The 23,118-nt window shown below is 38.6% G+C and overlaps 1 protein-coding gene across 5 annotated transcripts in view; it reads right to left on the bottom strand.

Moving 5' to 3' along the window:
- Positions 1 to 993: 993 nt before the first annotated feature.
- The window catches only part of ttyh2 (tweety family member 2), a 114,290-nt gene continuing 92,165 nt past the window's right edge, over positions 994 to 23,118 (bottom strand). For all 5 annotated transcript variants that reach the window (XM_080208821.1, XM_080208822.1, XM_080208824.1 and 2 more), the window contains 8 exons: positions 20,275 to 20,344; positions 18,939 to 18,994; positions 18,057 to 18,149; positions 17,360 to 17,452; positions 12,223 to 12,365; positions 9,497 to 9,697; positions 8,737 to 8,815; positions 994 to 3,398 (listed from right to left, as the gene is read on the bottom strand). In XM_080208821.1, coding sequence (XP_080064947.1) covers positions 3,318 to 3,398; positions 8,737 to 8,815; positions 9,497 to 9,697; positions 12,223 to 12,365; positions 17,360 to 17,452; positions 18,057 to 18,149; positions 18,939 to 18,994; positions 20,275 to 20,344 — 816 coding nt within the window. In that variant the 3' untranslated portion in view covers positions 994 to 3,317. The remainder of the gene's footprint in view (positions 3,399 to 8,736; positions 8,816 to 9,496; positions 9,698 to 12,222; positions 12,366 to 17,359; positions 17,453 to 18,056; positions 18,150 to 18,938; positions 18,995 to 20,274; positions 20,345 to 23,118) is intronic.

The raw sequence follows: 23,118 nt of genomic DNA, 5'->3' as shown, positions 1-23,118 counted from the left end.
ATTCTATGAACTGAACAGTGAATCAATGCAGAGAAAAATGCTTTGTCTCTATTCTGGAGATAAAGTACAATATCCTTGATAACAGCATTAGAATAGATTCCATTAATTATGCGTGCTTCATTCATACACAAAGTCACATTGCATTAGAATGTATTGGCATGCCAAAAACACAGATAAAACCTTCCCTCCCAAATCTTGTAGGATTTTGGGGCGACTGCACCATTAAAGGAAAATCAAGCATGTTTGAAGAATCACATGGGTTTAAAATTGTGCTTTACAACTCTTAAATATTGAATTTTGAAGACAAAGTTAATACTAGTCTGCAGTGAAGTAGTTAACAGATTTTAAAATTTTAATAATATAGGATATTCACTAGTACATTAAGAAAGGAGATGATGCCCATTTGCCATTTGATGCATATGAACAAATTGTAACTTTAAAGTTCATCATTTTTGCCAGTTAGTCTATTACTACTTAGAGACTAAAACAATTAACTGAATGGACTTGAAATAATTTTCCTTTGAATCATCTCTGTACTATAGTCATTCCACGTGTTGACATCATATGGTACCCCTACGATTATTGTTGGCACAGTAAAACATCATGTACCTAAATTAACTGTCACTAACACTATCACTATATAATCAAATAAAAAATACATTACAATTAAAACAACATTATATTCACACAACCATTATTGTTGGCTGAATTGGTTTTAATTCAAGAAGCTTGCTCAGGCAGCATGCTATTTGAGGTATTCATTTTAATCTTTAGACTATTCTCATTATTAAAAGCAGCCAGCATAATCAAGGATCACTCACACCCCGGGCATTCTCTTCTACCTTCTTCTGTCAGGATAAAGATACAAAAGTCTGAGGTCATATACCAACCCACTCAAGAACAGCTCCTTCCCTAATGCCATTGGACTTTTAAATGGATCTACCTTGCATAAAGTTGATATTTCTCTACATCCTAGCTGACTGTAACACAACATTCTGCACCCTCTCCTTTCCTTCTCTATGTACAGTATGCTTTATTTGTAAAGCGCACAAGAAACAATACATGTGACAATAATAAGTCAAATCAAAATCAAATCAATGGTATGGTTATTTCTTCCAAATAATATTTTGTGATAATTTAAAAATTTATACCTACTCGTTATGAGAAATTTAGCATTATTTCTGCCATAACTGAAAAAGCGTTAATGATTAGCTTGGAAAAGCCAAACAGCATCAGTTCCCTCATTGATTAGAAACTGAACACAGCATATATTTTAGTTACATTTGCCAGAATTCTACCACTCCACCCACCACGGAACGGGCAAGGGACAGACAATGGAAATGTCTGTTGACCTCGGGTGGGATTTTCCAGTCTCACTTGAGTGAGTCTGTAAAATCCCACCCATATCTTTCCTACTGGTTTGGTTCAGAATCCACTTGATTTTACATTGCAACATATAGGTAACCTGCTATAACTGGCTTTATGTTTTGAGAGAATCATTTGGAATTTACTATTAAAAGTATTAACTATCTGAAAATATTATACAGCCCTCTTAAAATTGACACTAAACTTACTATAATTCCAATTTGGTGATCTTAATTTGCCTTAATCCTTTGTGACATGGTTAATGTGTTCTGTGAAATTTCATGGACCCAGTGAATTTATAATTCATCAAACATGCTCAAAGTAGATCACAAATGGCTACTTTGTTTCACAGACAGAATGTTAAAAGACAGTCTTTTTGTTGGCTCAACCCAAAATAGACTGGATTACAATCAGATTACATAACATTTGGTCAAAAAGTATCACTACATACAGATAAATCACTAATACAGGCACACAACTAGTGAGGGAGATCTGCTCATTTGACACACACTTAGGAATATAAAAGAGGACTCCTAAACAAGGTTGGTTTCTTAATTTATGGAAGCAAATTACATCCAAAACCACTTCACTGGAATACATGTAATATTTTAAACCATAGTTGCTCCTTTATTTGTAAAAAAACTTCAACATGTTTTCTCCTTTTAAATGTAATATGCAGGAAACAGCATGTAATGCAACTCCATAGGGGAGATAAGACCTGGAAGAAGGAATCTATAAATGGTTATCATACCATAATACAGGTAACAAATAATTCAAATTGGTGAAATATTGTCAAGTTATTTCATAGAACATTTCACAATGTGGTGATTTAAATCTAGAACTTAATAAATATCTGACAATGAATTTGGCAGCTGTATTAGAAAGAATGAAGTGTGAGCAAATTGAAATATTATGTTGCCAGTCACAAATTGTAGTTTACATATAGTGCCAGTGTCTGTCATACTTCTCACAAATGACTTGGGTAGGAGTTTGGACGCAGTCATCAAGTACGAAATGGGATTAAGCACTTAAAATTCACAGCAGGTGATTCAATTTCTGAAAGAAACCATTATGTGCTGAGCATTGTATTTCTTTTTGTAAAATGAGTAGTTTAGATTTTTCGGCCACCCCACCCCAACTCAGTTTTACGCAAGAGCCAGTTCCAATTTGTCCTCCTGGAAAGACGTGCTTGCTCCATGATCAACCAACCTTGCACTGCAATTAGCCAAAAGAAATCAAAGCCACAGTAGCATGAACTGGCCAGGTCAGGTTACTTTTGCTTTTTTTTCGGAGATACAGTGTGGAATTTTCTTGTCCCACCTACCACAAGAATTGTAGCGGGTGGGACATGGACTTCAGGCAGAGTTTTCCGGTCTAGGGGCAAGCACAGCCGGAAAATCCCACCCACAGTGTTTCAATATATCTGAAGTACACTGTATATACTAGTCAAGAATAACATGAAGCATCATTCTAATAGTTATATGCAGGCAACATTCACAACCCTAGAATCAATTCTATTATCCAATTGAGAGTTAGGCACCTTGAATGTTAAGTTCAAATTTTCACCATTTTTTAAAAGTCTGTCTGCTTACAAGGCACTTCTTATGTCAGATTCTAATCACAATTCAATTTAAATTTAATACCTCAGCACATATCAATTATATACCAGCTCCAATAAGAATGATACTTAAAAACAATGCAATATTTTCAGATATAACCTCAAGCATTCAGTTTAACACTTTTGAACACTAAGACTCGGGGAATCCATTAGATAGCTGGACAGCATCTAGCTTCAACAGTTCTCTATTGCTCCCTTGTGGTGATTATCACTTCAAATTCAGAGAATGGGGAAGATTTTTAGCCTGAACAACTTTTTTTTTAAGTACAGTGATACTTCTTTCTAGCTGGCATTAAGGAACCTTGAAGTTAACTTATGAAGAACAGCATAATTGTTACACAGGAAATATATTTCCATAAATTCTGGTAGGTTCTTCACTCACTGCAAGGTAGGTGGCTCTCATACTGGGGGAGTACTAGAAGAAAGAAGAAGAAACTCAGTAAGTAAACCTTTCAGTTCAACATTTTGAGTAATAAATTCAAACTCAGAAGGACAGAGAAATGGTACTGTCATCTCAAATAACCATTTTTTGGTACTAGTCTACACAGAAATGGTGCATCTCTCTAAATTCAGGGATCACAGAATGAAGTCAAAAAACAGTTGGATTATAAACCATTCTGGGTTGATGGACAGAACACTGTACAAGAGCCATAGCATTTCCACTAGTCAGGGTTCAAGGCGGGTGCAAATAAATATCTTGTTCCACAATAATTGTACTACTAGTTAGCTATTGATAGAATCAACCTGATAATTGGGTGTGGAAACACAATGAAAAGAAAATGCAGGAAAACAGAAGATAAATGTCAGTGGAACTTCAAGCTTAGCTACAATATGACAAAATAATTCATTTATTGATCATGTAATCTCAATTTTACACAAATTGTAGGGTATAGTATAGATTATTTTGAAGCAATTTGGACATTTGAGTGATAGCATTAATACATAATCACTGCTAATGCTCCTTCACTCCAGGTGGCACATTATAGAATACAATTAGACAAATACCCAGCTGTTACTTCCGACACCCCATCAATACAGTTATCTAGATGCCAACCATGAAAACCCAAAATAGGCAAGTTTGAAACAAGCAAGATTTTATGGCCTCACTCATCCCAAAACTGTAAAATCCCACCTGAGGTCAATGGATCTTCCCAGGCCCCATCCCTCACTTGCTCTGGTTCCCATGGTGAGTGGGCTGGTAAAATTCCACCCAAGATCTTACAGCCTTTTGGAAGAATTGCAAGATCCAGATTTATGACAAGGTTGGCAATCATGCTAAACTCCAGATAGTCAATGATGTACAAGAGTGTGCAGCCTTCACTGGGAGGATTTTTAAAACAGAGAAAAGATTTGTTCAAAATATAAAATGGGATACAATAATTATGCATACATATATAATAAGAGAAGCAAACTTTCCATTGACACCATGATAATATCAGGTCATGGATATTTCATATTTTTGGTTGCAATTTTTTTTCAAATCCAGTCTAATTAATGCTTTTAATCACATGATATTGTGTTTTTCTTGAAAATCTTTTTCTTCCTTACATCATATAGATGTTTGGATGGTGTAACCATGTAGAGATACCTAGTTAGTACTTCATCATTATAATTAGACAAGCATATGGAGGCTATGGCTAGTTAACTATATTCATCTGATATAAATGAAGTAATCAGAACTATTAGTTGTAATTGGATATAAATGACTTCAGAACAAATGTATACTTGTGATTGGTATATGCAAATTACTTTAAGATAAGCAAAGATATAATTGTGCCCATGTATCATTCAGGAAGTCTGAATGCCACCTTGTAGGAGGCAGACTTCCTTGTTATAGCGAGAATTAGGGCCAAATTAAAACTCCGAAAGCTTTGTCTGATCTGTCAAGGGTGCGAGGTACGATTTCAGTGGATGGCAGCAAAATTCCATATCAATCTTCTTAGTGATGTTGGTTGGGACATAAATATTGGCCTTGACACCAGATGAACTCTCCTATTCTAACTTGAAGGGCTTTGAGATCTTTTGCATCCATAAGAGGCCAACTGGGGCCTTGGCTTAACATCTCATTCAAACAACAGTGCCTCAGACCATGCAGCAATCAATCAGTGCAGCACTGATGAGGTTAGGTGCTTAGGTTTCTGGAGTGGTGCATGCACCCATTGAGCCAAGGCTGACACTTCAAAGTTGGCCTTGTATCCAAAATATTGAAGTGTGGCTGAAAAAGGTCTTTTTACTAGGGCTAGTATCCTGGGGTTACTGCAACAGCATTGGTCCTAACTGAGCTTGTATATGAGGAATAAATACAATAAATAGAAAAGACAACTAACGCTAGAAGCTAAATCTATACTTAACTCTTCTGAAACTCATAGAAAAAAAAGCAGTAGGACCTAAGTTGTTGTTAAGAATTGAGAGAACCTTTCCAAACTTGGGAAAAGAAAAAAAAGTAACTGTTGGGCAAATTTTGTCTGAATTGTTAGTGTGATAAGGACATCAAGTCATGGAAAATAAGAATAGAATCCAACAAGACTGGACAAGTTTCTATGGTGTATAAAAGAGAAGTCTGAATAAGGAGGTAAAATTAAAAATTCTGATGATCCAAAGTCATATACAAACTTGCATGTTAAATTCAAATATTTTGCTTCATCTTATTAAATAGGTAGGAAATAATGAATCCAACAAATAACAAAACAATGGAACAAAAAAAAGCACAGAACATCAGTTCAAAGAATATCAAATGACAACTGGAAGGAAATGAAACAAAATGTGATGTAACATACTCAAATTCACAAATGTTGAAAACTTACTGTTTTAAATCACTCATATTTCAGCTCCAAAACTCAGTCAAAAAAAAAGATGAAATATTAAATAGTAAAATAGCATAGCCACTATAACAATGCAGATTTAATCTGAGTGCATGAATTATTCTTCAATCTTGAGGGGGGAGAGATAATTTTAAAATATCTTTAGCTTACCATTAGGAATACATTGTTGTTAGAAAACTCTTGCTCCAACTAGAAAGACACTTTTCTCAAAGATGCAAAGCGGAATTTTGTACAGAAAAGAATGACTGGGAAGCAGTACACATGTTTGAGCAACTGCACAGTAAGTTTACAGTATGGAACCAAACTAGAACTGACAACGAGGTTGCTCAAATTCAGAGACCCAGCAAAGAACTGGATTCAAATCTCTGCCTGGGATTTAAAATGTTATTTGACAAACTCAAGGCTGATATGAAATAACAGGAAATGCCGGAAAAACCCCAGCAGGTCTGGTAGCATCTGTGGAGAGAAAAACAGAGCTAACATTTCAACATTGACGCTGTTTCACTTTCCACAGATGCTGCCAGATCTGTGGAGTTTTCCCAGCATTTCTGGTTTTGGGTTTGGAGGACCGAAGGGTCTGATCCTGTACTGTACTGTTTTTTGTTCTCTTTCTTTCAGCCTCTGCAGTATTTTTATTCAAAGTTAATGTGACTTGATTACAATGGGAATTAGGCAGATTCTCAGCCTTGTGCACCCCACCAAATTATAAGTGTGTACCCTAATCCAGTTTGTATCCTTTACATTGGCATACAGAAGTACACATCCAGGCTTTAGCAATGTATTTTCTCCCTCAAATACGTAATGTTCACCAAAAGGGTGAAAAGTTTCGCAATGAACTGGTTTCTAGGCTTGTGGCAATTTTGTTCTACAGCCAGTTATTAAAGGAAATGCGTGGCACAAGTGGACATATTGCATTCCTATGCATCTTTCTTCCGTCAATGGACGAATCATATTTTAATTTCCATCGTCTATTCAGAGCAGAACATCATTGTGTTATACAATTATACAGCATAGTATATTGTGCTTGTGTTGGCTCCTGAAAAGAGCTACCAATTAGTCCCACTGACTACATTTGGATTGTTCTGCAACTCCACATTAATATGGCTGTATGTGAAATCCACTTCTTTTCTACACCTCTTCTTCATGCACCACCAGTCAAAGGTCAAGATATGGAAAAATGATGTTAGAAAGATAGGGTAACACAACATAGAATTATAGGAGCAACATGGTGGCAAAGTGGTTAGCACTGCTGCCTTACAGCATCAGGTACCCAGGTTCAATTCTGGCCTCGGGTCACTGTCTGTGTGGAGGTAGCACATTTTTCCCATGTCCATGTGGGTTCTCTCCAGGTGCTCCAGTTTCCTCCCACAGTCCAAAGGTGTGTGGGTTAGGTTGATTGGCCATGCTAAATTGCCCGAATGTCAGGGGGACTGGCTAGGGTAAATCATTGGGTTACGGGGATAGGACCTGGATGGGATTGTTGAATCAGTGAAAGAGGCCAGCACATTTCACTTGGGATTAAGAATTAGTTTACCAATACAAATATTTACATTAATCTATTATAACCTTTTTGATTAAGCCTCGAAATTAAACTGAAACTTTTCAAAGTAATTGACTCCATAACTGCAATGATAATTACTGACAATACATCAGTACAGCAGCGCTGTTTACTGGCAGAAATGTTGTGCTACATGGACAAGGATTCATTGTTGAACAAACATCTGCGATGAACTTTTACTTTGAAATTATTTACTTTTGTTGTGCAGTGTGTTGCTGAGAAAATTAAAAGCTAACTCAAGCATTTAACGTGCCCAATTTAATGATGAAAGTTAATTTCGAAGTATGGCATTACAGGAATTAATTTCATTGTCATTCCTGTTTTCCAGTGCTTTTAAAGCAAAAGCTTGAATAACAATTAGGAGATATGCTTTGCCATAAAATATATTTAAAAATTACATTTTGCTTTCTCTACTCAAGCATCTTTTTATTTCCCTCCAATGAGAGTCAACTGTTGTATAAAAGGATTATCACCATTATTTTTGCTAAAAATATCCTGGTCTTGCCATTTCATACACGATCAGTGATAAAGCCGCAAGCAGGAAAATACAAGAAATGCAGAAGTATCATTTCAGGAAAAGGGAAATTGTTCTCTATCCTCAGTCCTATTTTGAAGGCAGTAATTTACCCTGGAGTTATGGGACCATGAGGTTCTGATGGCTTCTGGCACCTCATTCAAGTGGCAAATCTTTAATGCTTGAGCCTGTACAATGAGTAAACTATTCAACCATCACAGACAGTCCATTAACTACTTACGTACACTTTCAAGACGGTGTAACTTGGAAACATGGCCCTCCCTAGTCAAGGTTGTTGGTTAAATTATTGTACACCAACTCATGACTTCTTGATAGAGACTTGAATGATTACATCGAGGAATTTTGAGAGCAATATTCTTCAGGATTGACTTTATATTAACGCTACTGGAATTAAAGGGCCTAGTCAAAGGTGGGGACATTATTTAGGCCATTATGACTTTATGCCTGCTTCCTTTAAGAGGCGAGTCAGACATGCTGCACAATGGTGATCTGCCTGGCCACATCACCTCACCTTCGCCCCCAAAAAATCTACCTGCTAGCGTTTCCACCGTTCATTTAACTGTTGTTACTTTTCTGAGCAGCCTACAGAGTGAACTAGCTCACTGTTTGATATTTTTATGGTCAAGCAGATCATATACAAATCATACTTTCACAGTTCAATTATGTACTTGCAATTATGTATGGTGCAAAAATGGTATATTGATTTGAGGTACCAGTTATTTTCCTAAAGAATACAAACAGCCCAAAGGAACCAGTCACCTAGATCAAGGAGGAACAGTGAAGAAGAGAATTGCAAAGCAGGTCATAAAAATGACTCTGTCTCAAAGGCCCAACGTACCGAAGGTGGAGGCGAATTTCTTCCAATCAGTGGAACATTTTCGTAGCGAGGGTTTCCACCAAATAACACGGTGTTATTCCTGTGTTGGAGAATGGATATTAATAGTGGCAGTCACTAATTTTCACAGTAAATGTAAACATAGCCAGAGTACACATAATCATTGATGGCTCCAGGACAAGTACTCTTTGATTGAACTCTTTACAGAAGTGTTAGATGTAATCTGCTGCAATACATACTAGCCAGGTAGGAAATGTAACAGTTTAAACTTTAGTCATTACAGTTTTCATCAATCAATGAGATTGATTTTCATCTCAATCTGAATTAATTAAGAACCTTAATTCTTTTTAGATATTTGCAGTATAATATCATTGATACAATCACACACAACATTGTTTATAATGATCATGTAAACTAGATCTCTTGTTTTGCTGATGCAAGACCTTTTAAACTGAACAATACATTCCTTCACAGAAGCATCAGAAGCTAACTTCTACTTCAGTAGACAGTACTTTTAATTTGGACTGACAGTCGTTTTTTTCTATCCAGTTCAGTCTGTGTGTACATTGAGTGATGAAATATACTTGATACTAAAATTGCACCTTGTAACATAGCTCAGGGTGGACAGGTTGTCTGCTCACTTATGACAAAATCCTACGCATTTCAGTATTGGCACAGAGTCTGAACGTGCATTTAAGCAGGTGAAAGAATTGGGAGTTTAGGAGAGAGATGCAGCCAAAGTCTGTTTATTCACTGTACTTACATATACTCAGGTGCAGGTGCTGTGGTGGCTGTTTGAGTGGTGGTCGTGTTTGCAGGTGGCTGGAGGCTGGTCTGACTGCCCAAACTACTGTTATAACTACAAAAACTACGTATCTGGCCTCGGGTTGGGTTATGTGCTGCTATGCGACGGGCCTGAGGATTAAAAGGATCAGCCTCATCCATATCATCATAATCCCGATCTCTGAAACACAAAAGGAGCTCATTCAGGCCAGCAGCAGTTAAACAGCAAAATACCCAACCTATGCAATGGTGGATCATCAGAAAGCAAAATTTCCATATTTCATTTTGCTATTTACACACTTCAGACAAACTGTATTTGGATCGATGCACATAAAACCATCAAAGCTTAACTTGCTTCTCAAGTATAATTCCTCGGATGAGATTAATTAAAATTTGGGTACGATTGTCACTTGCTTCTTAAATAGCAATGTAATACCTGAAAACAATTTAACACATTTTCCGAACAACTAAGCTGCAGTAAGAAAACTGGAGATACTTAACACAAGGCTGACCACAACCCACTCACTGTTTAGCTCAGAGGATGGGTGGAGTTTTTTTTATACAAGGTTGACTGTAACATGCTTGTGATTTAGTTTGTGGGTTATTTAGTCAGCCTCTCTCAGATTGCTTACCGTGTTCTTATCAAGAGTTCAGTTAGAGTGCAATGTGCAGTATTGTGTTCCACATTAGCAGGAAGGATACTGAGCTTTGCAGGGGGGTGCAATGCATACTCACCAAGACACTGATTACCAACCGAAAAAATATATTGAAAAAAATAGCCCTATCCCATTAAGCACCACAATATTTTCAGTGATATTGCATTAGTGTTGAAAATTAGGAATGGGTGGGGATAGGAGAGGTTGGATCGAAGGAGTAGACTGTTTCCAATAATTTCAGGGGTCAGGTCTCAAGGTGACATGAAAGAGATGTAAAACAGGAAGCAAAAAAATCTTCACGGAGAACTTCTTAAACTTTTAAATTTTCAAGTTTATTTATTAGAGTCACAAGTAGGCTTACATCAATACTGCAATGAAGTTACTGTAAAAATTCCCTAGTCGTCACACTCCGGCGCCTGTTCGAGTACACTGAGGGAGAATTTAGCATGGCCAATACACCTAAACTGCATGTCTTTTGGATTTTGGGAGGAAACTGTAGCACTCGGAGGAAACCCATGCTGACATGGGGAGAACGTGCAGCCTCCACCATCAGTGACCCAAGCCAGGAATCAAACCCAGTTCCTGGCGCTGTGAGACAGCAGTGCTAACCACTGTGCCATCCTTTTGAGGTTGTGGAATTTACTTTCATGGATCGTGAAATTATTTCATCCTTGAAGGTTTGATTGGATAGATGGATGATGGGAGATATAAGATAATGCTAGATAAACATAATTAAAACTCTCTGCTCATGTTGAAGGTAAATGGCAGCGCAGACTGGGTGGGCCAAATGACATGTTTTATGATGTGGTTATGCATTTCTAAGCCTATTCACGTATTTAGTTACCAAGTTCGCTTATATCATAAAATCTAGTGAGGAAGACCTTAAGCCAGCAACCATTTTTTTTAAAAAAAACTACGTTTCTCCCTCCTAACTTCATACACCTTTTAAACCCCTCACTAGATTTTATTTTCTGAAATACTTCTTATTTACAAATCAAAAACTGAATGACCAAACAATTTAAATGTCATTAAACATGATGGTGAAGGTCAAGTGACTAATAGCAGTGCAAATTTAATGCTGTACTGCAGTCTATAACATTCCTTCCTAGTTGGTCTATCTAGTGTTATGACATCATGTACACTTTCCAATATAAGCTACTGGCATGTTTTCTTCACTTTATGCTGAATCATCTATTTTAATGCTTACATTGTGCAAGTGAAGACTGTTAGAACTATATTTTGTATGGTGAGATATCAGGATATACTTTATTAATCTGAAAATACTCCATATCACTTGAGACTTATAATAATCCCGTCACTTGGGATTATTCACCAACTGTAAAATGCTGTACTGTAACTACACTTGAAAAGCCCTTGTTCAGTAAACAATCATAAAAATGTCAACAAAATGTGTTACTTGATGATCAGATAATCACACATATGATTGCCACAGTGCTTATGACCATTCTAATATCAGATTGGATCACTTGCTATTTAGTTGGCACCCTTTGTCCAACATGTAAAATAGGAATAGAATGCTTGGTCCCTCTTGTCTGCTCTGCCATTCAATAAGATCTTGGCTCCACTTTGTAATACGTTGTAATTTCTAATTAGAAAGCATGAAAACAGGCAACTTGGCCCAACAAGATTATGTTATTCTCTAACCTCCAGGCAAGCAGTAGTCATAATCGCATGTGCCTATTCATTTTGCAAGTCCCTTTATTCTCTTCTTCAACCACCAGTCCAAGTTATATTTAAACGTCATGGTTCTCTATTTAAGTTGTTAACTCAGTGGAGTAGGTACACCATTCCGTAGCCTTATCACTTGCTGTGTATTAAGATTTTCGCCTGCTCTCTATCCTAAATCATTTCCCTTGTTCTAGATCCCTCAATCATTTGAAAGTGTTCTTTGGCTGAGTCTGATCCCATTTATTCATTATTTCAAATATCTCTATCATCTCACACTTTAATCCTCCTCTCTTCTTTATAATAGGAATTGTGATGACAATCCCCATAATCTGTACACGGCACAAGATGCCATGGCACTCACCTGATTGCTAAGTGATTGCAGGCACGAGAAATTGAACATATCATGGCACAAAATGCAACTGCAGCCAGGATAGAAAACAGTGAAAGGTAGAGTAACCCCTCAACTCCATCGTAACACACGCCAATCAGGGCATCCAGATAATCCTATAGAAACACAAAGAGACAAGCTGGGAGGTGGGACACTGTACAGAGGCAAGGTCATGTTACTGCACCAGAGATATATAGAGATATATAAATTCTTAATCTTAGTTACATTGTATATCACAATAAGGTCAATCTTAACTAAAGTGGATGGAAAGGAAATAAATTGGGCCAAGTGTAAAAATAGGCAGTTGACCCAATGCTGCCCATTTCACACTGGGCAAGAACAACTAAAATCTGACCCACAATGTATTATTCTGCTATTAAAGTACAACTACTGTAATTACTACAAGACCATAAGACCTCCCCTTCAAAGCAACAAGGTGCAATTGCGAAAGAAAAGTAATGGGGGTGGGGCGAGTAGGAAGGTACCTGGTCTGGATGGAATGGGCTTGATGAGTTTGTGTATGTATTTTATAAAACAGACTCCTGCAAGTTGCTAAATTCTTCTTCCTGTTTGGCATACTTTTTTCCTGATGATTATCTCTGAAGCGCCTAGGAAAATCTCTTTCAAAATAGCACACCAGTGATTATTACAGATTTTTGCAAATATATCTGAGGAACAGTTATACAGAGTGGAAACATTGATCTGTTTGTCTTGTCACAGATGCTGCCTGAACATGAGTCTTTCCAGCATTTTCTGTTTTCATTTCACATTTCCAGCCTTCGCAATATTTTGTTTTTTTGAAAATATGTCACTTCTTTTCATAGAATTCTTACAGTGCAGAAGGAGGCTATTCGGCCCTTTGAATCTGCACTGACTCTCTGACAGAGCATCCCACCCAGACCCTATCCACGTAATCCCAACCATTTAGCCTGCTAATCCCCCCTAACCTACAGATCTTGGGCCACTAAGGGGCAAATCCACCTAACTTGCATACCTTTGGACTACGGGAGGAAACCGGAGCACCCAAAATAAATCCACGCAGTCATGGGGAGAATGTGCAAACTCCACACAGTCACCCAAGACAGGAATTGAACCCAGGTGCCTGGCACTCTGAGGAAGCAGCTCTAACCACTGCACCACCTGTTATAAAAATATTTTTTCACCAGGTGGCTAAATAAAAAAGTGTAGCATTTTCAAAAAAGAAGCATTTTCAGCTATTTAATAGCAAATGGGACACCCTGGCCTTGCTCAGAGATCTGCATATTTAATATCCTTGCCATAGCAATCTTTTCTTTCCTGGGTAACATTGCTCAGCCCTGATCCAACACCAGGCCTTTACGTATCAACCAACTGTAAAAGTTCTATGAACATGTGTGATGCTCAAAATCTAAGGAAAATTCGCTATATGTACATAGATATATAGCGTATATATGTGCAGCTAAGTGTATAGATATATACAGATGGATATAATTATGTATAGATTTAGATGCTAGTGGATCTTTCAGCATTGTTCATGATTAAATCGGATGATATGCTGCTTTAAAAGGGACAGAAATGTTGTATCAGGCAAGTCATAAAACGGCATTCTGCTCAAGTGGAACTCTATTCCTTTAAAAACCACAAAATAAAATTATTTTTAACATTTCTGCCTGTAACATAAAAACAGGCTCAGTTCATAGAATTCCTACAGTGCAGAAGAAGAGCATTCTACCCATCGAGTCTGCACCGACCACAATCCCACCTAACTCCTACACCCATAGTCCCACATATTTACCCTGCTGATCCCCCTGAAACTATGGTCAATTTAGCATGACCAATTATCCTAGCCTGCATACCTTTGGACGCAGACACAAAGAGGATATGCAAGCTTCACACAGACAGTAACCCAAGCTGGGAATTGAACCCAGGTCCCCGGTGCTGTGATGCAAAAGTGCTAATCATTGTGCCACTGTTGAATCAAGGTACTGGGCAGGAACCAGACTATGTCTGGGTGTGGGGGCAAAGAGAATCTCAATGATGGTGCTAGGTCACTCCACCGCGATTCTCCAACCCCTTGTGATCTGCTTGAGGCATGACACAGCCACAGAATGGTGGGCATGATTTTTAATATCTCTAACATATCTCCTCTCAATCGTTTCTTCAAAGAGAACTTCTCCAACCTTTCTACATAACTGAAGTTCCTCTTGTGAATCTTTTCTGCAGCCTCTCTAACGTCTTCACATTCTTCCTAAAGTGTGGTGTCCAGAAATAGATGCAATATGAGGCCAAACCAGTGTTTTATAAAAAGCTTAACATAACTTCCTTTCTTTTGTTCTCTATGTCCCTACTGATAAAACTTTGGATACCGTTTGCTTTATTAACAACACTCTCAACCTGCCATCTCACTTTCAATGATTTAGACACATATACATCCAGGTTCCCTGCTCCTGCACCTTTTTTATCACCCTTTATTTTATATTGTCACTGTGTTTTTCCTACCAAAATGAATTGACCTTCATCTGCCACTTGTCTGCCCAATCCACGAACCTGTCAATGTCTTTTTGAAGTTCTGCACTATCCCCCTCATGATTCGTAACACAAAGTTTTGTATCATCTGCAAATTTTGAAATTGTGCTCTGTGCTCCAAGAACAACAGAGGTCCTAACACTGATGACTATAAACCTTCCTCCAGTCTGAAAAACAGGTCATCATTACTTTTTTGTTTCCTGCCACTCAGTCAATATCATGTCCATGTTGCTACTGTCCCTTTTATTCCATGAGCTTTAATTTTGCTCACAAGTTTGTTGTGCGTCACTTTATCAAATGCCTTCTGGAAATTCATGTATACCACATCAACAGCATTACCCTCATCAGCCCTCTCTATTAACATATCAAAAAACTCAAGCAAGTTAGTTCAACATAACCAATCCATGCTGGTTTTCTTTGCCAAGTGACTATTAAACTTGTCATCCAATTGTCATTTCTAGAAGCTTTCCCAGCAGAGGTTAACCTGACTGGCTTGATCTTGCTGCGCTTATCTACATCCTTTTTTGAACAAAATTTGCAATTCTCCTGTCTTCAATATCACCCCGTGACTCTAATGAAGATTGGAACTATATGGCCATTGCCTCCACAATTTCTACTCTCACTTCCCTTGGTATCCTTGGATGAATCAGTGCCTTATCAACTTTACATATCAAATTAAACTCTTCTAGATTACCTCCTCTTTCACTGCAACTGGGCAGTGTCTTCTTCCAAGGTAAAGATGTTTCATATATAAAGTACTCATTTAATAAGTCAGCCCTGCCCTCTGTCTCCATGTGTAGATCTTTTAAATCCCTAATCAGCCCCACTTCTCCTCTTACCACCCTTTTACTATTAAAAGACATTTAGATCCTATCTCATGTTAGCAGATAGTCTTTTCCCACTCTCCATCTCTGCTTCTCTTATTTTCTTTTTCAACTCCCCTCTGAACATTCCATATTCAGCCTGCTTTTCAATTGTATAATCCAACCTGACATCTGTCATAAGCACATTTTCTTTGCTTCATCTTAATCTCTGTCTCTTTCATCATCCAGGGAGCCCTGGATTTACGGTCTTGTCTATTAATCTTTGGTTACAATTTATCTGGGCTAGATCCATTCTTATCTCAATGAAGTTGGCTCACCCCAGTTGGTTATTTTTACTCTGGATTGTCCTTTGTCCTTTTCCATAGCCAACATAAACCTTATGATCCAATGAGCAAAGTCCACATACTGACACTTGATCCATGTGGTCCTCTTTCCCGAGGAACAGGTCCAGCAATGCTCAGTAAAGGCACGTCTTATTCATACCTTCAACATGGACTACATTCAGAATATAATTGGCTATAATTGTCTTTTCTTCTAAAAATGGGATAATGCAAGGTTGCTGAAGGCTGCTGAAGATCAGGTGATTTTTCTATTTGGAATCAGAACTACTTCAAATCTCCAGTAAGTTCCTAATTGAATGACTATAGGCGTGTTACCCCATGAACGAGCATACCAACACAAGACATAGCAATGGTTTCTAACTTCAAATCATTCTGGGTGAACAACAGAAGCACTGGTGTGATCACACAGAATCATAGAAACCTTACAGTGCAGAAAGAGGCTATTTGACCCATTGAGTCTGCACCGACCACAATCCCACCTAGGCTGTACCCCCATATCCCTACATACTCCCCTGCTAATCCCTCTAACCTATACATCTCAGGTCACTAAGGGGCAATTTTTAGCAATGGCCAATCAATCTAACCCACACATCTTTTTGCAGTGGGAGGAAACCAGAGCACCCAGAGGAAACCCACACAGACATGAGGAGAATGTGCAAACTCCACACAGACACTGACCCAAGCCGGGAATTGAACCCAGGTCCCTGGAGCTGTGAAACAGTAGTGCTAACCATTGTGTTACCGTGCTGCCCCTAAACTTTATTATCTGCCGTAGTGAGAGTTGAACTCTGGTCCCTGGAGCATTAACTTGGGTCTTTGAATTACTAGTCCAATGATAATACCATTACACCTCCACCTACCCCAAAATCATGACCAAAACCAACCACAGATAATATATAATTACCCCAAGAACCATGGGGAAACCACTCAGTCTGTAAACAACACAGTAAGAAATAGCAGTAGCAGCAAAGGTAGCAACATTTATATCTTAAGGCTGCAGACTACAACATCACGAGGTCTCCAAGCCTGTTCCTTTACAAGTCCACCAGTATAGAAAACAGACCTGCTAATAATAGGATTGCAAACAACTAACATTGAGATCTGCTGAAAATCAACTCTTGGAGGGAATCCTGCAATGATTTTGATATGTGGTTATTTAATTCTTCTGAATAAACTTTAAGGGAGACTCAGAACTGTTTTTTCATCAGGCAGGCCTACACCAAGATGGGCCAATCACATGACTTACAAACCATTATTATGTTTGCATTTTGCAAAAGTGCACTATCTTCTTTAACTGTATTTTGTAGAAAGAGGGCAAATGGGAGCGGACACGCAAATAGTACTCCCCATTGGAGAAAGGTAGCAATCAGAGTATAGAAAACAAAAACATAAATTGTTTAAAACAAGCAAAGGTATCACTCCACTTCTTTGACAATTCACCTTGTGGAGTCCTCGGCAGTCAAGCATCGCTGTGAGCTGGTGCAAATTTGATTCAGATCGATTCAGCAGCAATTGTATCCCAAGAAGATCCTTCTGTGAAAATAGAATGGACAGATTTTTAGCAAACATATATTCATCCATGCAAGTATCATGTTAACCCCAATCTCAAAGTGTCATAATTAATATGGAGTCACCCAATGGCTCAGAGTTTAAGGGAAAAGGCAATGTTTGCTGCAATCGGGGAAGATCCCAGTTCACTCACACACAATTAGCTCATTTCAGCTAAGGAGCACAGCAAATAATAATAAGGTTATGTAGAGTAGAAGATCATAGGCAGGCTCCAGAGACAACAATGCAGGCACAGGAAGAGAAGCCACTTTAGGAGATGCTCTGGGTATTATTGGACAGTAAGGGTAACAGGATGGATTAACACAGGAAAAGTGTGGTTGATGGTGCAGCTGACTTAGACAAAACAACAGAGGTGAAGAGGGATCATGTACTGTAGTTACAGTCAACAAGGATGCCACTGGTAAGCTTGGTTATTCTGAGAGGGGCAAAACTCTGATTGGATGGCCTGGAACAGGGTGTTATTGTAAATTCAAATGGAGTTGGGAGATGACAACATGTTTAAAGATTCAAACACAGGAAGACTGAAAAACAAGTTGAAGGCTTTGCAAAGAGAAATTTTATCTCCTACCTTTGCCATTGGGAATAGTGGCACTGCAATATGCATCATTCCTTGGATCTGCAGTTCCATGGTAGTCAGAGATCGCTGGAAAACTGATAGAATCTATAGAGGAGGAAAGAAATGTTGTCGTCTGATTCAAACAATATGTTGTACTGGAAATTCAAAAACCAAATACATTCTGCTTTCAGTTTACACGTGAATTACTTTGTCATTAATAATAGAAAAAAATCCTCCTTTCCAAAAAAAATCAAGGCTCAAATTGAACACAAACAGCAGTTGACAGGAAAAGGCCTTCGTGCACATCCAATCTGTCCCATGTGATTCACATTACATATACTTTCCACCCCTATTTGAAAGCCGTTCTCACCCATTCAAATCTATACAAATGAAATAGCACCACTGAACTTATCAACATGGAAGCAGGCGCTTCAGCCCATTGCACCTATGCCAGTTTTCTCAAAGATCTACCTACTTAGTTCCATTCCCACTCCCTCTTCCTTTTCAAACAAATTGATGCCAATAATGAAGAACTCAGTTTGCATCTTAATTGTTGGAATAGTGTACTCAACCAGAGGGTGGTGAATGTATGGAATTCGCGACCATGGAAAGTAGTTGAAGTCAAAACGTTGTCTGATTTCAAGAAGAAATTAGATACAACTCTTGAGGCTGAAGGGATTAAGGGATGTGGGAGGAAGTGGGGGATAGGATATTGAATTTGATCATTAGTCATGATCAAAATGAATGGTGGAGTAGACTCGAAGGGCCAAATGGCCTACTCCTGCTTCTAGTTTTTATGTTAACCTCTTAATTTCAAACTGTACATTCCAGCCACTTAAAAATAGTCAATCCAACCATTTCCTAAAAGCTGCAGCAGTGTAAAAAATTGCATACCTGTTGAAATGGGTTAGTTATGCTGTGGCTGCAATACAGGTAGTAATGTACCACTTCTGTAAGGGAAACAAAAAAAATCAATGAGAAGAACTCCCATAGGGCAACATGTATTATATGCTGAAACTATGTATGATGTGCACATTTTATTGGTCAGCTATTTTTAGTCAGATTCTTGATGCGAGGTAGACTAAACCTGAAAATTATAATTTCAACTGATGAATGAATTATTAGGATTTCATATTTTTGGGGAAAAATGAGACAAGAGGATGTGCTCAATGGCTTATGTCAACATCAGTGTAGTTTTATTATTTTCTAATAATGCATATTTAACATTTGAGATGATTTGGGAAGGTCATCAAAATTACGAAGAGAACAGAATGCAATCTCCAGGAAGACATGGACAGATTGTAGGCAGATAATGATATGAAATTTGAGACAGAATAAGGAGGAATATATTCAAAGGGAAAAAACCCTCAGAAGAGTAGAGTTGCAAAAAAAAATTTGGGCAATTCAGAGAAAAATTCTGAAAAGCGGGAGGAGGAATTGAAAAAGTTATTAATAAAGGATAGACTCCGACTTTATACAGAGTAGGGCAGACATAAGCAAACAGATGTTAATCTTACACAAATTATTAGATTGGTCACAGTTAAAACATAGGGGCCAATTCTGAGAATCTTACATTGGAAAGACAGTAGGCCATGGACAAGGTACAGAAAGATTCACTGAGATGATACTGAGGGGTGAGGGGTTTTAGGCTGAGAGGAAAACTATGGCTTATTTGTACTAGAACACTAAAAAGTTTTCTAATCAATGTTATCAAAATTATGAAAGGATTTGATCAAAGTGAGTCTGTAAATGAAGAGCATAAATTATCACCAAATGAAGTAGTAATATACATATGAAAAAAAACACAGGAGGCTGTGGGTACTTCAAGTATCTGAGCAAAACCAGCGACAGAAGCAGAATCTCAATGCCTTTGAATGGGAAGTAAATAAATATTTATATAGTTTTAAATTAAGTAAAAGTTATCAGGAAAAGTGAGTGGAAATGGGACTAGATTCTTTCAAAAATCTGGAAAAAGGCATGGTGGGCCAAACAGCTGCGTTAGAAATTTCTGTAATTTTGTGTGCGACAGAATCAGCCTGGGCTCTGACAGCACCCACTGATGAAAAGCTATCACTGACTGTCTGGAGTCAGACGTAATGACAGGCTACCGAAGCAAAACGGTTAGAAAACCACTGATCCGGTGAACTGTATTCCCGTGTTCATTGCATACTTTGAGGGAAAGGGGAAGTGAAAAATGTATTTTTTTTTAAATGGGAGTGTGGAAAGTTACCTGAGGTAATTTTATTGTGTGTCATGTTCATGATGAATTTGTCTGGAGCAACGCAGAAATCACTGATCCCCTGAAATATATGAAAGATAAGCAATTTGTAATGACAGGGGAAAAAAGACAGTTCTAATAAATTTGTCTCATAAAAAAATTGAAAAGGAAGAAATATAACCCAAGTACATTGGAGTGATGCCAAAATAACACAGATGCTTTTAAAATATGGAGTAAAACTGCATCCACACTTCTGTAGTTTACAACATCACTTATACAAAGAGTTCTGTATCAAAATGAGGCAAATTTCGGGGTTATTGGTGCATTTATTTATAAATTTCAGGAATCAAAAGATCATAATGCAAGATACTAACTTCTTGCCTACACCAACTCTTTCTAATAAAATCAACATTACTTATTAATGATTCAGATGTTTCTGTGAAGACTGATCTTGAATTCAGAGCTGCTTCACAATCAGTTAATTATTGTGAAATGTGGCTGATGGTCTTGTTAGGAAACACAAGCCTTTTTTGATTCACAAACAGCACATGAAGGGAATGACCAGCTCATTAGTTATCTGTGGTGCTGGCTGATGGAAATAGGTGGGCTAGGATACTGGGGGGCGGAATTTACTGGGATCTTTTACATTCACCTGAACAGGTCAACAAAACCCAGCCAGCGTCCCTGGCCGCTACTGCAAATGACACACCCCAACTCTACCATTCTTCCCAGCTGCCCTCAGGCTGAACTAGAAAGGGGAATGCACAGTGAAATTAAAAACCCACAAAATCAGGGGAAAGCACACATGTTCTCAGTGTGGGAGGAAAACCCCACACGACACAAGTTGGGAGAATGGCCAGCAGGGGGAGCAGAGTGCCATGACTGTGGGAAGTCAGGTCATTTTCAAACTGGCTGCAGGTCCAAAGTTCTCATCGTTCACAGGAAGGAAAAGATAACAATGCAACCCAAGAAGTGGAAGAGCCACAGCAAATACAAATAACCTTCTGAGATGTTAACAAAACAGAAAATAATTATTAGAGCATTAAACAAGAAGTTGATGGTCACCCTTTGGAATTCAAGCTCAATATTCGTGCAGGTGGTTCTGTATTATCTGATGAGGTATCATGGCCTAAAAAGCCCTCAACCAGTCACCCTCCGCCCCATCGTCCTCCTCCCCGTCACAAGGTCCATAGGAGGATAACACAAAGTAATAGGCCAACACTTGGCAACACTAAGGTTCCAGGATAAACAAAATGTGGAATGCGATAAAGAACCAGGAGTCATCATTACTGAGCAGAAAAGCATGATTGCGGCTGAGGCTGATGTACAAGGTCTATGAAATTGCTGATGAGCAATTCAGTAACGATAGCACAGTGGTTAGCACTGCTGCCTCACAGTGCCAGGGACCTGGGTTCAATTCCTGGCTTGGGTTACTGTCTGTGTAGAGCTTGCACATACTCCCCGGGTCTGCGTGGGTTTCCTCTGGGGGCTCCAGTTTCCGTCTATAGTCCAAAGGTTGATAGGCCATGCTAAATTGCCCCTTGGTATTGGAGGATTAGCAGGATAAATTCATGGAGTTATGGGGATAGGGTCTGGGTGGGATTGTTGTTAGTTGTTGATGGACCGAATGGCCTCCTTCTACACTGTAAGGAGCCTATGACATATGAAAAAGTGAATAGACAACAGCAGAATGAACCACTGACATTTGGCGCTTTTCAGCACCATGGTGGAAGCAGCCAAATACATCACCGCGATGAATCTTCACAACACATGGCATCTCAGGCATGGTGGTCAGACAACAGACCTCACTTTGCTAATCTGTTCCACAACTTTGTGCTGGAACATGGTTCCATGCTTGTGACTAGTTCACCTAGATGCACTCATTTAAATGGAGAGGCAGAAAGAGGAATTTGAACAATCAGGGAGTTTATGAAAAACAAGATATCAATTTAGCCCTTCTTAACTACCTCCCTCAGTGCTAAAATACATGTTCTTGCCATTGGAACTATTGGTGGGAAGATAGCTGCCAACACAACAGCTCTCCAACACTATAATCTAACATTACCTCAGATGATCATGAGGATGCATGAGGAATAACAAAGACAGTGAAGTTCGTAATGTAAACTGTACACAGGGCATGAGGGCCCAGGGAGAGTGTGGATACGAGTTCAACAGAAAGAATGCACAGTAATAAAATGAGCTCTGACAGAATCGAGCCAGAACAGGGAAATATCAGAAGTAACCAAGGAGCTTTGGTATCATTAAATTCTACGACCACCCATGTGGTTTATTGAACAATGAGGGACTGCTTAACCCCAAAATGAAACCAGGGGCAGATTGGGGAGATGAGTCTAACCACAACGACCAACCCTGTGAAACTTGAGCCTTTGGGGGAACGTGTAGGAGCATGTATATCATTGGGATAAAGATCTGGGGAGAGAGGTGGGATAAAGGGTTAGTAGGAGCACCTGATACCGATGTAACTATGATGCAACATCACATGACTAAGAGACTGTGATCTGATGGGAAGCAGTTGTACTACTTCGTGTAGTGTACTACAGCGTATATAGATCTGTACGCACAAGAATGTTTTTTTCAGGAGTAGCAGTCCAACAGGCAAATCCTTAAAAAAAACACCCCATATAGACCAGAAGACAAGATGAACAGGCCCCTGAAATCCAATCAGGCAGATCGAGTAAGAAGACCAAGAACCTGTTTGAAGGAGAGTGCAGAGGAAGGCAAGTGAAGCTCCAAGATCAACAGATCGTGTGTCTATAGTTGCATTCTGAGGAAGTTTCAAGTCAGATTAATGTAAAATACTTAAAGGATACAGATGACTTTTTTGCGTAAATACTC

Source organism: Carcharhinus amblyrhynchos, chromosome 21 (genome assembly GCF_965287045.1).
Source record: "Carcharhinus amblyrhynchos chromosome 21, sCarAmb.v2.hapA, whole genome shotgun sequence".
NCBI lineage: Eukaryota > Metazoa > Chordata > Chondrichthyes > Carcharhiniformes > Carcharhinidae > Carcharhinus > Carcharhinus amblyrhynchos.
This window is presented reverse-complemented; position numbering and strand designations above follow the sequence as displayed.